The following is a 15,431-nucleotide window of genomic DNA, read 5'->3' as shown; positions in this document are numbered from 1 at the left end:
TGATTTAGAGTGTGGCATATTTTGAGGAGAGGGCTTTGAAGCACTGGGATATTTGTGTCCATAGAATCTGGGCATCTACATCCAGCTCTAGGATTAAGTTTCCATTCACTACAGGGGCAAAAAGAGAATCGGGGCAGACATCAAAATATGTAGCCCAGATATAGTAAGGGGAGCTGGTAGTCAACTTAGTAAGTGCGTCCTATGTTTAGTCCCTGCTTGAAACCTTGTGACAGCAGCCAGTGCTGCTTAGGCAGTAGTCTTTGCAGATTTACTGACAGGTAGTAAGGCTGTGACCTGAAGATACATAAGACAGCATGGCTTACCTGCAGAGAGCCAGCTCCTTAGAGTCATCCCTGGTGGGGGTTTTTGCCTTCTTAGCTGTGGGCGAACTCTCTTGTTTCGAGGGACTGGGGCTAATCTCCTCGACTTTTCTTTTTTTGCTGTCTTTGCTCCCTTTTTTCCCAGAGCTGCCAGTTGCTGCAACTTCTTCTTCTTCTGCATCCCCAAAGGCCTTCTTTCCTTTCTTCGGATCAGAAGTCTTTTTCCCTTTTAGATTGGCCTTCTTCATTTTTAAGGTCTGGCCACTGGCCTGCAATGCAAACAACACACCTTGGCCATGATGCCCAACACATTCCTATTATTTTACCTAAGCCCTAATGCACCAACCAAGCTTTTTTCATGAGTTCTCTCTAATTTTTTTCACAATATCTTTCAACATCTAGTAAAAAAAAAATATATGCGTGTAAATAAGGTGAAAGAAATAACATCAAACCTATATAAATCAAGGGCTGGTTCGCATGGGTGGTAAACGCAGCGTTTTTCGGTTGGCATCAAAAATGTAGCTTGAAAAAAATCAACCACCATTCCATTCTGAATGGATTATTCCATGCCACTGCCTACTTTCTTTCGTTGTGTTACACATTGACAATAAAGTTCCCTTGCTTAGTGCCAAAAAAAGCATTTTGCAGCTAAGATTAGACAACATCTCCTGTGAGAAAACTCAGGAGAACAGTTTATTGAATGAACTCATAGGAAAAGTTTGGTGAATCAGAGCACAGCCATGCAAGTTATAGAAACTTGTCGCATTTCTCCTTTCCCATCTCACACCCGATCTCTCATGTTCTAATGTATTTAAAACTACATCTAATGGTGCCCATACATGGTACAATTTTTTCATTTTTTTTTTCAACTAGATAATTTTGTTGATTATTCCGTTAAATCAAATATAAAGTTTTTTCCAACATGTCTGATCTAATTTTTAATAAAAAAAAACGGGATAACCATTTGTTTTTCTAGAACATAAAAAAAAGAATCTTTTTGACTTTCATGATATTTAATAGTTTTGGTTGAATAAATGGGAAAATCAAACGTTTTTATTGTACCGTGTATGGGCACCATTGTAAATATTCTAAATTATAAAATTTTTCTATAGTGTCAATGGCTGGCCAACATGGGTGGAGTCTATGGTTTGTCTTACTGGTGCAAACTCTGCCCATTCATGAAATGGTATCTTTCTTACAGCTTATGATTCCATCTGAACTGGGTACAACAAAGAAAGTTGCATTAGCTGGCCTTAAATTCATGGAGTAACTGCCCAGATGGCAGCCAATACCATCGGCAGGTCAGCGCCACAGTGTCAGAAATATATAACTTTACATTAATTGAGACACACATCTCTGATTTAGGCCCCGTGAGATAGAAGCCTCTGTATGGTCCAGAGGCTTCTGCAATCCTCCAATGACATCTCTTCTGCCAGCCAGGGCTTTCTTTATCTTTGCGGCTACACTCCCCTCCGTGTACAAACATGGCCACACTGCACAGGCACTTCGCAGGCACCAGTGGGTTCGCGACTACGCAGTAGTATGGAGCGGCTCTGTGCTACAGTGCAGGCGAGGGGAAATATTCTATATTAGAGAGTCCCAGTGGAGAAACATAAGACTGTGCAGTCCGCGATAATCCCAGGCAGGCGAATGCATCTGCCAATTGCCGCCGCTTGCTCCCTCTACACAGGGAAGTAAAATGGGGATCCCATTGGGTTGCAAAAGACCAATGGAAATCCTTAGCAATAGGAAGAATTCTCATTGGTTCATGGTGGACCAAGTATCTTACTTTTTTTTATCCCTGACTACAGGAACCCTTTAAAGTATTCTAGTTATAAATGGTTGTCTGATACCGATTTGTGCGGTGCAGTATCTGTTACCTTAGCGATGCAGGCAGGACAGAACCAGTCCCCCTCTGGTATAGCAGTGATTTTTGGCTTGTGACAGTACGTGTGACATCCCTTATCACATCCATCACACAATAGCAGAAGCTCCTCGTTATCTCCTTTCCGGCATATCTGGCAGTACTGCAAAACATTCACAGAGAAAAATGATAGAACCATCGTCCGGGATGGGTGGAGAGTAAAAAGCCGTCTCTTTTTTTTTTTAGAAGAAGAAAAAGTATTATATCAGTGCAGGAAACTTCCATGTTTTTTTTTAACATAATGGCAATCATATAGCGAGCATCAAGTGCAGTATACATGAATGCGGAACACACGCGGAAAAGAGGGCATGTGGAGTCTTTTGAAACATATAGAAACTATTATAGCACATCTTAAAAGTGATATTATACTCAAATTTCATCTATGGTCTAAAGCAACCTTTCTCAGCCCTTTTACCCTGGAGGAACCCTGCTAATAACTTTTGGATCTCAAGGAACCCCTGCAAACAATTTTATAATCTCGAGGAACCCCTGCATTTATTTTTCCGGAGGCGTGGTCTTTAAAAGTAGGTGAGGCTGTTAGTTTCACGACCTCCTATTACACTGCCACTCATTATACTGTGCTCATTATTATTCTGACCCCCAATTTAGTGCTTCTTTTTACAGTACCCCCTATTATAATGTGCTCTATTATACTTCCTCCACGATGGGGGAAAATGCCAAGGAACCCCTGCAGAGTCCTCAAGAAACCCTGGGGTTCCAGGGAATCCTGGTTGAGAAAGCCTGGTCTAAAGCATTAAAAACAGCATAAAATTAACAGCTAAGACCATATATTTTCCAAGGTACTGGAAGGGTTAAAACTCTTTTCACCTCATTTAGCACCTCATTTAGCAGCTAATCGATAAGCTTGACCTTACCAACCAGCATTATCACATTGTTTTGTAAAGCCCCATACACACACTCAACATCGGTATTTTATTCAACACAATTATTGAACAACTTTTGTTGTGAAACAAGTTGAACAACCCAAAAAAAAGCTGCTTGCTATTGTTAAAAAAACTGATAAGACAACAGTTGGATTGACGTCTTATCAGTCCTTATCAGTTCTTTGAACAATAGCAAGCAATTTTTTTTGGGTTGTTCAACTTGTTTCACAACAAAAGCTGCATAAAAGACCTGTGTTGAGTGTGTGTATGGGGCTTAATAAACTGTGTAAACAAGGTAAAACTTTATCTCCTTTATTTGCCCACTAATTAATTAGGAGTCAATCTGATAATTTGTCCTCCAGCTGGCAAGGATATCTCGGTCCATACATGTACCCCACATGGTTGCCAGCGTACATGTGTGTATGTGTGTGTGTGAGTGGAAGGGGGGGGGGGGTGACGCCCCCCATGCACCCACGTAACTCCGGCAACCATGTGCGGTGTGTGTATGGGAGGAGAACAGAGCCATTAGTGGACAAGGACAGGTTAAGTATAGAGCACCAGGCACCAGGGGGGCACATTTGACATAAGGGCAGACAGCATCAGGTGAGGTGGCGTAAGCTGTGTCACAAGGCCAATTCCTGAATGATTTCAGCTTGAAGTAGACAGGAATTTGCCTGCGGTGTATGGGCAACCAATAGATCTCTCTCTAATCAGAGTCAATCAGAGAGAGATTTGTCTCTTGGTCAAATCTGCCCATCCTCGCTAGATGTATGGCTACCTTAAACCGTCAGTAGAGACTGTGGCACTGGACTGTAAACTGGGTGGCGTTGGGAAGGAACAGAAAACAGGGTCTTAGTAGCACACAGATTTATGCGAGTATATATAGATGAAAACCGTGTCTGCACTGTGGCTGTATATTTTGTTGGGTCATGCTGTTTGATTTTTGGGGTTAAGAACAGATCTGCACTACAAGGCACAAAAGATGACAAGACGGTAACTCACAACTTTCATGATAGATTTCTCCCACGCTATCGATTTCTGCAGCTGCTGAATACAGAGGGACACTTGTGCGGCATTGCGTGCTTCTGACAGCGCTTTCCTCCAGACCTTCAGACCCGGTGCAATGTCCTCCTCCGTCCTGCACAGGACATGACGGAAACAACGTCAGAATGAACATGTCAAGTCACCATAATCAGAATCAGGCAAAAGTCACACTGAAAGCAAGCAATGACACAACGGGGTAAACAGCCAGTATGTACGATGTTAAAGCAAATTATTTTGAATTCGGAGCACAGAGGGCTTCACCGTCCAAACATCCGAGATAAAAACCCTCCGCGTCGCCTTCTCCATTCTGGATTCTACAGCTATAATTTTTCGGCGATGTGTTGGATTGGATTGGTTCACTATGAAAGGACCACTCCAGCAAAAAAAGTAAGCAGTTAAAATCTGCCAGAACTGACAGGTTTTGTATTAGTCCATTTCCTCATGGGGATTCTCAAGGTTATCTTTGTTTTTCAAAACATTTACTGAATGGCAGTTGCTAAGTCTTAAGGTGGCCACTAATGGTCCAATTTCTAGCGAAAAATCGTTCGAGCGATCAGAAATTCTGATCGGATGAAAAATCGTTCACTACACCATCAATGAACCAATCTTTGCTTCCTATCTATCACAACCAACAAGAAAATCCAAACTTTGGTTCGGCGAACATTCAGTCGGACGATTGTTTTTATAATCGTTCATTATCGATTGTGCCCATCAACTGAGATTATTTACCACCAATCCGATCAGAATTTCTGATCGCTCAAACGATTTTTCGCTAGAAATTGGACCGTGAGTGGCCAGCTTTACTTCCAAATTGTGTGCAAGTGAGTAGAGGTTGGCTGGTATCTTACTATTTTGACAGTTAAACTGCCATTCAGTTAATGCTTTTTTTAAAAACAAAGAAATCCCTGAGAATTCCCCACGAGGAGATGGAATAGTCCAAAACCGTTCAGTTTTGCCAGATTTTAACCGCTTTTTTTTCGCTGGAGTGGTCCTTGAAGCAACGCAGACAGTTCTTATTTCGGATAGTTTGGTCAATGAAGCCAGGGTTGACCAGGAGTGTTGGAACTCAGCCACAGTTGGGTACAAGTTAGCTATACATCACTGCCCTGCGGGAATGGCGACATACAGAACACAGATTATTGCACTGAAGCACCATGCAGCATAACATGATCTGTAAAGAGACACACAAGGAAGCTACAGAGAGAACAAGCAAGAGATAACAAGCTCCACTGAGCAAAGAAGCACAATGATTGGTTATATATATTAATGTCAATGACCTACCCGTCACCATCACCACTAATAGATGGTGCAGGAGCAGGGACAGTAACTGTGCCCACATTATCCAGTTTGATCTGAATGGTGGTACTTAAGGGGCTCTTCAGATACCTTCTTTCAATGTTCCTCTCCAAGTCAGTCAGCCTGGTTACTGCTATATCTAGAGGATTGTCGCTCTTCCTTTCTAGAGCACATGCATTTCCTCCTCCGTCCATTGGGGGCTCTCCATCACGCTCCATGTGCCTTTTGGTGACTGACTTGTGTTCGTGATAGACCAAGTCTTCCCGCTCCGAGTCGAGCTCTGGATACATCCAGCCCTAAGTGGCAAAAGAAGTGTCATTATTTCATCCAGGCTCACATTGTATAACAGACTGATCTTTAAACTGGACCTGAAGGGAGTAAGATAAACACTGGAATCCACAGTACTAACACGAATAAGGTATTTTTGAAAACCCCGTACTCATATTTTAAATTCCATGAAGCATTAAATAAAAATATTACAAAAGTTAGATCAGTTACTGTAAATCATTTTTTAACACATTTTCCTTTAAAGAGAACCCGAGGTGTGTTTAAAGAATGTTATCTGCATACAGAGGCTGGATCTGCCTATACAGCCCAGCCTCTGTTGCTATCCCAAACCCCACTAAGGTCCCTCTGCACTCTGCAATCCCTCATAAATCACAGCCGTGCTCTGAGGCTGTGTTTACATCTGTAGTGTCAGTCTCAGCTGCTCCCCCGCCTCCTGCATAGCTCCGGTCCCTGCCCCCGTCCCTTCCCTCCAATCAGCAGGGAGGGAAGGGATGCAGGCGGGGACTGGAGTTCTGCAGGAGGCGGGGAGAGCAGCAGACTGACACTATAGAGATAAACATAGCCAGCTCTGACAAGCTGTTTGTCAGCAGCCTGGCTGTGATTTATGAGGGATTGCAGAGTGCAGGGGGACCTTAGGGGGGTTTGGGATAGCAACAGAGGCTGGGCTGTATAGGCAGATCCAGCCTCTGTATGCAGATAATATTCTTCAAACGCACCTTGGGTTCTCTTTAATATTTACCTGCTTTGAAAGACCTTTAAAAGCTTGAATACATTTGCAACTTTGATTGCCTGACACAATCGATAGTGATTGTTCCGAGCACCTTGCAAGTATGTCCGGGTGTCCCCACATTCCCGCCAACTGGTCATTGGTAACTTGGCAGGCTAGAAAAACATCCCTTACCTGTATTGTTTTTTCCTGATGCAGACAATGGTAACTCACTCCCGCTTATAGGATACATCCGGTATTTAGAAAAAAATAATAATCAGATTTACTTACCTGGGGCTTCCTCCAGCCCCTGGAAACCTATGAGTCCTTCACTGCAGCTCCGCTCTCGGGAAGTCTCCCGGGGGCTCCTCCCTAGCAGCTGCCAACCCAACCAGGTCGGTAGCCCATGTGCATGCGCACAGTCACACTCCTAAATACTGCACCTGCGCAGAACGCACCCGTTGCCGGGAGCACAAGCAGCATGGCCGCGAGCTCACACATGTGCAGGGGCCTGCTACAGAGGGGAGACTGCCTGAGAGCGGAGCTTCGGTGAGGGACAGATAGGCTTCCAAGGGCTGGAGGAAGCCCCAGGTAAGTTTTTTAAATGCTGGATGTATCCTTTAATAATAATTGTAACATTTATATAGCACTTTTCTCCTGTTGGACTCAACAGAGATCCAGCCGCTAAGGGCGTGCTCAATAGACCACCCTGCACTGTTAGGGAGTAGCTTACTCAATAGGTAGGTACTGGCTTACTCAATAGGAAAAACCATGATTCCTGGAGACCTATCACACAATTGGGAAGTAAAGACAAAGTGTATAATCAATGGTTACATTTAATTAAAACTGCATATCAAATGGTCTCCTATATCAGAGGTGGTGCCCTTAACCTGTACCCGATCCAGTCACTGTATATATGCTTATCCACCCTTCTTTATGCAACAGAACTTGCTGATAGCTCAGCAGCGTGTTTGTACAGCTAATGGATGTCAGAAACCATTCAAAAAGGATAGTTTCAGGCAACCAATGTTGTCGTCTGTACTGGACCATAAATATGCATTTTCTACATGAAAAAAAAAAGTTTGGAATTGGAGAGAATACGCAAGTAAATGGATGCTGACAATGCAGGAAACTTACATCGACAACTGAATTGAACTGTGTGTTACTTCCTGAATTTTTGTTTTCTAGCTAGCACTTCCTCCTGAAGTGAGAAGAATATGGAGGCTGCCATATTGATTTCCTTTTAAGCAATACCAGTTGCCTGGCTATCCTGCTCATCCTCTGTATCTAATGCTGGGAATACGCGATGCGTTTTTTCCACTTGATCGATTTTGCCGCTCGATTCTCCACTCTATTCTCTTATCTTCCGCTCGTTTTTCTTATCTTTTTCTTTTCACTTCTATGAGAAATCGAGCAGCAAAACAATGGAACGGGAGATCGGACATGTCGTAAATTATCTATTGAGCCATCTATCTGCGGCAGAAACAAACCGTGTATTCCCAGCATCATACTTTTAGCCATAGACCCTGAACAAGCATGCAGCAGATTAGTTGTTTCTGACATTATTTTCAGATCTGACAAGATTAGTTTGTTTCTGGTGTTATTCAGACACTACTGCAGCCAAATGGATCAGCAGGGCTGCCGGGCAACTGGTATATTCTTCTCACTTCTGTTGTCCTTTAACTAACCCAATGCTTTTGTACCGCAGGTCCATGAAAGAGGTAATAAGACTGTATCCTCACCTATATGGCCATTGTGAATGTGAAGCTCAGTGGCACAGTGGTTAGCACTCTCGCCTTGTAGGGATAGAGTCTCAGGTTTAAACACCATTCAGGACACCAGCTACAGGGAGTTGGCATGATCTCATCATGTTGCATGGGTTTTCTTCTGGGCACTCAAATTTTTTCCCATATCCCCAAAAACATACCTATAGGTTAACCAAATTCCCTCAAAATGGAACTAAGCTTGTATTAGCTGTCAATATATTTTGAACCCCACTGAGAGACAGTTAGGAACATGACCTGTTCTGTACTCTGTAAAGTGCTGAAGGAAATGTATGATAAGACCAGTTTGGGCCAAAGTAAATGACTGTCACTCTTAATTACCTTTATTTGCAAACTAGCAGAAGCCACTCTTCTCTCCAGGTCCTCGACCTGCTGGAGAATAGCAATGTCCACGTCCATCTCATGGTCCTCCACACACCAGTTCTCGATCACGTCTCGAGTCAGCTCACATTTGTCCCGTCCCTTCATGTCTATGATAGCTAGAGAAGCAAACACAATGGTCAGCTGCAGCAGAAAGCTCAGGGCCTTACCTTCCCCCTGCACAGAGGCTGTGAGAGAGCAGAAGTGCTGGCTCAGGCAGCGGACACTCACGCTCTTTGTTCTTCAGGCAGGCCTGAGTGATGAAGTCTAAGTGCTTCTGAATCTGCTTCTGTAAAGACTTCTCACGGATTCCACGGGAATGAAGAACTTTCAATAAAGATTTCAGATCGTCTAGGTCTGTGATTCTCCACCAGCCAAACTGCATTTCTGTCAGTGAAAGCATGACCGCATGTAAAAAGTTCATGAGATGATTTCTATTAAGCTAATTCTGTTCGTGGCATCTTTACTGCTACGTCTTGGTTTAAATGTACCTCCAGCCAAACATTTTAGATATTTTCTGAGAGGGTGAGTAAGGGTGCGCAGCGGTAATGGCATTCGATAGCGTGACAATCGAGGACCCAACACACCTCCGGCCGCTGCTGCTCCCCCCCCCCCCCCCAAGTATTAAGTGTTCCACCTTACCTGTCCGCCGTCATGAGTCCCGGCATCCTCCGGTATCACTTGGAACGCCTGTACCATGTGACACCGGCGCATGTGTGTGATGTCACATGTGCCTAGCCACGTGGAACCAGCTCTCGCGTTGTTGGGCACTTTATTCTTTAGGGGATTCTGGCAAGCAGTGGCACAACCATTTGCAGTAGATTTCATGCTGTAAATCCATTGCAAATCGCTGTACAGTGTGTAGACAGGCAATAGATCTCTCTCTGATCAGATTCGACCAGATAGGGATCTATATAATGGTCTTTCTGGCTACTGTTTATATCAAGTATTGTATGGCCAGCTTTAGAGATGTTTGTTTGTGGGTGGGGGGAGTAGAGTTAATTTCTAAATGTCGGTGCAAGAGAAAACAGATGGCAATGAAATACTGGCTGAGGTTAAAAGAACAAAAAATCGATTAGATGTCTGCCGTAGGTCTATAAAGCACTAACTACTCCTATTACTCTGAATAAACTACACAGTTCAGAATCATGAAGAGTAGTCAGGCTAATATACAGTCAATCACAGATGAGTGATTTTGAGCATTGAGCACAAGCCAATAGAAGCTCACCTTCCGGAATTGGTTTTGGCTTGGGGAAATCCATTTGTTTTGGTACTTCCACAGCCGGTGATGGGGTACAGACGGATTTGTCACTCTGTGGAACAGGAGATTCACTTTTACTCGTCTGAGCATTAGGCGTGAGGAAGGTGGAGCTGTTGTCTTCAGATAATGACGATATTGCGAGACCTGAAACTGGTGGAGAAAATGGAAGATTTCCTGGAACTACAGGCGACGGCCACCCACAGAACTGCAGTCCCATCACAGGTAAACCGGGTTTCATCTAGATAAAGAAATCAACATCAGCACCACCACACAAGAAAGCAACACATATTCTGCAGTCTCTGTAGTCAAGCTGTAGCAGTTTCTGGCTTATTTCCTGTCCTGGTGAAACCTTGGTCATCGTAGTAAGCTGACCTTCCGGCTTCTTCCCCTGTCTGGGGTGCATAGTGTGTTATGGAAAAGCACTGGGGTAAATAATGCTGTTTTGTAGTGTTCTCTCCATTAGTGAGCAGGGGCATGATTATAAATCATGCCCCCCCCCCTCCCCCCAAGAAAAACTTTGATGGGGCCTTCCAATGTTTACACCCTTTCACTTGCCAACCCCTTGTGACCCTTACAGCCTGGGATCATCTTGCAAAGGCCATAAAACAAGTGTGGCCATCATGATTTTAACACCCATAACAAGTGTAGGAACAAAAACGCCTGATCTGAAGGATGGACCCCTTTATCAGAGGGTGTAAAGTTGTAGTTGGGGCCCCCTTACAGCTCTGTGCCCCCGTGCAGTCACAGTGACTGCTCCCATTTAGTAACGCCCCTGTATTAGAGTGTGTTAAGTAGTAGTTGGCCCCCTTACAGCTCTGCCACACCCCCCTTCCCTGAGGTGGCATGGGCTGCTCCCCTGTAGTTAGGCCCCTGTTAGTGAAATATCAATCCAGTTCTAGTCATGGTGACACAGAAAAAGGCATCACTATGAACTCAATTTAAATCTTCCTCTCTGAGGGGTATTCTCTACATACTGTACGGCTATGGAAAATCCACTGGGAATAAGTTACATTGTTATGTTTGCCCCATGGTTTCAATTCACTAAGCATTACCGCATTTGGTATAGCAGAAAACAGGTGATTTTACCAAACAGTTTGTGAAATGTCAATCCACTAAGGCTTTTACTGCATAGAAAACTAAAATTACCGACTAATGAGGTAAATTACTAACTTGTGCGGTAAATACCTCAATAAATGTCAATTCACAAAAGTTATAGACGTGTATTAAATCGTGCATTATCCTAGCAATGCGCACATTGCGCAGGAGCACCCATGGTGCTAATGGTTTATTGGGCGATGCTCCATAGGTGGTTGTAATGGTAAATTTTATGAATTTTACTGAGTCTGGCCCCTATTCAATTCACTTTTTCTCATAAATTTTCTCCAAGGTGATATTTTCACATCTTGTCAATAAAATGCTTAACTGATTTGCGTTCCATGGTTTTTACCCCTTACCCTCTTGACGACCAGCTAACGCCGATTGGCGTAAACTGGTCGTCTGCGGGTTACCATGGTTTCCATGTCAGTTCACGGAGGGTGTCTCCGTGAACAGCCGGAGAGCCGCCGATCGTGGCTCGCCGGCAAAATGTAAACAGGCGGGGAAGAAATCCCCGCTGTTTACATCATACGGCGCTGCTGCGCAGCAGCGCCGTAAGGCAGATCGGCGATCCCCGGCCTCTGATTGGCCGGGGATCGCCGGCATATGATAGGCTGAAGCCTATCCTTCAATGCGCAGGACGGAAATCAGTCCTGCGCAGCTCACAGGGGAAGGGAGAGGGAGGGAGCGGGCGAGAGGGCGGAAAGCGCTGCGGAGGAGGGCTTTGAAGAGCCCCCCGCTAAGCAACTGCAGACGGCGGCGATCAGACCCCCCCAGCAGGACATCCCCCTAGTGGGGAAAAAAGAGGGGTTGTCTGATCGCCCTGTTGCACTTCTGATCGGTGCTGCGGGCTGTGGAGCCCAGTGCAGAAAGCCCTGGTCGGCAAGTGGTTAAAGTCAATGGGAATTAATAAAAAAGAAAAAAAATAATAAGCCAGATACCTAAGGAGAGGGAAGGCTCTGGGTCCTAAAGAGCCTTCCCGCTCCTCTCTCGGTCCCCGATTCAGCGCCGGCTCCCCAGTAGCAGTATTCAACCAATTCTGGTCAAATACTGCTCTCTCTGCCACCGAATGAGGCTTCAGAAGTCTTCGGGAGCAATCCCTCTCTCATTAACTCTTGCTTGTGCAGTATGGAGTCGTCTGTCTTCGGGAGGACAAGGCCTCCTGAAGACTTCCAAAGTCCCGCGCGGTGGTGGTGGATTCAAACGGGGGAGCCAGCGCTTAACAGAAGGGACCGGGAGAGGAGCGGGAAGGCTCTAAAGGACCCAGAGCCTTCCCTCTCCTTAGGTAAGTATCGCGCTGATTTTTTTTTTAGTAATCGATTCCCATTGACTTTAACGTTTCAGACATTTTTGACACTTTAGCTGTGTCGTTTTGATACAGCAGTAACTTTTTAATTACTTACACCACCTTAGTAATGCATATATATTTTGGTTTTGTTCTTTTCAGTACAATCTAGGCATTCTTTGGGTAATATTTTTTCCCCAAATGATTTTATTTTATAGTCACTTTATGGGCAAAAAATTAGGCGTAAATGCAGAAAATACACATTTTTTCAAAATAAAATATGAATTCTTTGGACCTTCCCGACTAAAATGATATGCCATATTTTATTACTAGCTGAGCATGTGGCGGACCGTACTCAGTGTGCGCGTTTGTAGTAATGAGTTCTATTGAGTTGCAGCTGCTAACGTCTGCGCTTTAATGCACCACAACATGCATTCAGTTCAATGGGAAAGCATACATGATATTGCATTCGTGCATGAGTTCTGTAGTGTGAATGAGTCCTTAGGTATCTTTGCCCCAGGTCAAGTAAATTTTAAATGAACAGCATATGCAACACATAACACTGGGCCAGTTTACATTTTCAGCAAAACACACCCAGCCTTGTTAAGTGTTAAGTGCAAAGAACAGGAGTCATGTTTGACAATCAGGATGCATCTTGAACTGGTGTGACAACAGAACAAAGACTTCTCAGCTTTACACTGAGTAATGTAAGATGAGCTGTAAAATAATGGGTGTGAAGGAAGTCTTGGCTACTAACCTGAATTGGGGACACTGAGAAGGGACTGAGTCCCACAGGGTTCTGTACAGAGAAGGAGTTCATGACTGGTGATGGCACAGGTGAAGGAGACTGGGTGGGATGACAGGATTGGCTGGTTGAGGCTACTGATGTGGAGGTTTCTATGTGAGTGATTGACGTGTCATCACACGGCGTCCGTGGCAGGATACTGAACCATTGCCTGCTCCTTTCTGTGAGAGTCTTTAGCAGCTGTTCATTATGAATAACTGGGGAATTATAAAACTTTCCAGACCCGGCAATGACGGGACTAAACGCATTCAGTTCAGTTTTTTCAGGATTGCACTGGGACGTGCTGGCCTGCAGGGAGACAGGGGTGCTCCTGGCTTTGTTCTGGAATGGTACAGAACAGCCGTTTGGTGACACACTTGGCTTTGGGGCCACAAGGTCCATTTCTGGGGGCATTTTGGCTACTTCTAAAAGTTTGCTCAGCTTGGAGAAGGAACCAGGCTTCTGTAGGAAGAGGTTGGTGCTGTCTTTATCCTTCAGACATTTCTGCTCCCCAATGCTGGAGTTCAGACAGGCCAACTTCTCTTCATCAGGCTTCTCTTCCTTTATCTCAATACTGTCAGCTTGTCGCTGCCTCTCTCTTTCCTTGGCCATTTCTTCTGGTCCTACGTAAAAGGAAAACATGCCGAATGAGAAAAAGTAGTAAGACATTTACTGGGCAGTTGAAAGTAGGATGGGCGGTTTAGCACCCTAAAAAGAAAAACACAGAGACAACGGGAGCCCGATGGTGCAGTACGTCACAATAAGGAGGTGCACAAATAATTTGAATAATATTGGTGCTCACAAAGGTGGGTTGCAAAGGGGTCAACCAACCACTGATGAACAGGTGGAGATGTATAAATCCGACTCCACTCGGGTGTCAAGGGGTTCCTGGATTCAGTCGCACTCTTACTCAAAAACAACCATGGACATTCATGTAGCAGAGCCACATGGAGCTAGGGTACAACCCTCCAAAGGAGGATGGTAAGAACAAAAGGGGAAAGGAGGCACCCAGGTTATAATAAAACTTTGTTAAAAGCGGTTAAAAGGAAAAGGGATGAAGTGGCTTACGGCAATGACACCAATTCATATGAAAAATGTATTTTATTATGCACTGGCAATGCGTTTTTTGGGACTATGTCCACTTCCTCGGGCCACCTCATCCGTTTTCCTTAAACTGCTTTTAACAAAATGTTATTATACCCCTGGGCGCTTCTTCCCCCATTTGGAATTACTGGGCAGACTCATCAAAAATCTAAGGGCCCATTCATATTGGAATCAGTGCTGAGCAAAGCCTACTGCTTCAGTCCACCCAACCCCACCTCCAGCCCAATGCTGTGTGGTGTGGCAAAGCTCCATTTAATCCAAAATTAAAATTCTATTAGCTGGACTTTTTTGCTGCGCCGTGCTTTGCAGTGTACATATTGATTCCAGATAAAAGGTCCAGCCAGTTCAGCTTCAGTACAACGTTCAGATTTAATGGGCCCCAAAACTGTCCATCCAAAGTAACGTATAACAGACTTACAAGTGGGGTGAAGTACTAAACATCTCCCTTCTTCCAAACACCAAAATAGGACTTACCAAATTTTCATCAAAATGTACTTTTGCGAACCCAAGCATAGGAATCCACAATTCTATGTTAAAATAGATGTGCTTAAAGTGACCCAGTAGTTGTGCAGTAGACAGGCGTACTACCTCAACAGCACTGGCTGCTGTAAAAAAAATGGGTCTCCACTGAATACTGGTGAGTCTTCATAGTGCGATCAGACTTTAACGGAGACTTCGCTAGTATCTCTTTCACCCTTCACTATGTGACATCTGACTGGACTCAGTATTTGTGTAGAGTCCAGACATTGTCATCAGCACAGGACCAAAAGGGGTGTGTGGCCAGTACAGCAAAAGAAAGGTAGAAGACAATGGGTCCCGGTAGGAGTGGGAAAGGGCATGGCTTGGCTTCTGATCCAAGAAGTCCAACAACATTTCTGAGACTCCCAGGGTCTAAGAAGAGCCTTGTTAGTGAGAAGAGCTAGTTTCTGGATATAACAGTACGCTCAGCATGAATCAAGTACATTGTCACTTTAATGCCTGTATTAGTCTATTTACAGCAGCTGTCCCCATTCTGCAGCCCATTCTTCTGTGTGCGACAGGCCCCATTTTCAAGAAATTTGGATGCATGTTAAAAACACTAGTTGAAGTTGAGGATGGTCTGCCTGGATTTAGAACTCTTAATTGAAGAGGAACTGTCACGAAAATCATAATATTTAAATCACATACAAATAAGAAGTTCGTTTTTTCCAGAGTAAAATGAGCCATAAATTATTTTTCTCCTATGTTGCTGTCACTTACAGTAAGTATTAGATTATCTGACATTACCAACAGGTTTTGGACTAGTCCATCTCTCCG

At 44.3% G+C, this 15,431-nt stretch overlaps 1 protein-coding gene across 21 annotated transcripts in view; it reads right to left on the bottom strand.

Moving 5' to 3' along the window:
• BAZ2B (bromodomain adjacent to zinc finger domain 2B) overlaps positions 1-15,431 on the bottom strand; it is a 240,185-nt gene that overhangs the window by 8,037 nt on the left and 216,717 nt on the right. For 16 of the 21 annotated variants that reach the window (XM_068245677.1, XM_068245680.1, XM_068245684.1 and 13 more), the window contains 8 exons: positions 13,005-13,654; positions 9,835-10,105; positions 8,838-8,993; positions 8,568-8,725; positions 5,454-5,764; positions 4,131-4,266; positions 2,201-2,347; positions 324-589 (listed from right to left, as the gene is read on the bottom strand). In XM_068245677.1, coding sequence (XP_068101778.1) covers positions 324-589; positions 2,201-2,347; positions 4,131-4,266; positions 5,454-5,764; positions 8,568-8,725; positions 8,838-8,993; positions 9,835-10,105; positions 13,005-13,654 — 2,095 coding nt within the window. The remainder of the gene's footprint in view (positions 1-323; positions 590-2,200; positions 2,348-4,130; positions 4,267-5,453; positions 5,765-8,567; positions 8,726-8,837; positions 8,994-9,834; positions 10,106-13,004; positions 13,655-15,431) is intronic. The other 5 variants (XM_068245688.1, XM_068245698.1, XM_068245694.1 and 2 more) reach the window with 1 other exon arrangement.

This window comes from Hyperolius riggenbachi, chromosome 7, assembly GCF_040937935.1.
Source record: "Hyperolius riggenbachi isolate aHypRig1 chromosome 7, aHypRig1.pri, whole genome shotgun sequence".
In the NCBI taxonomy this organism is placed as follows: domain Eukaryota; kingdom Metazoa; phylum Chordata; class Amphibia; order Anura; family Hyperoliidae; genus Hyperolius; species Hyperolius riggenbachi.
This window is presented reverse-complemented; position numbering and strand designations above follow the sequence as displayed.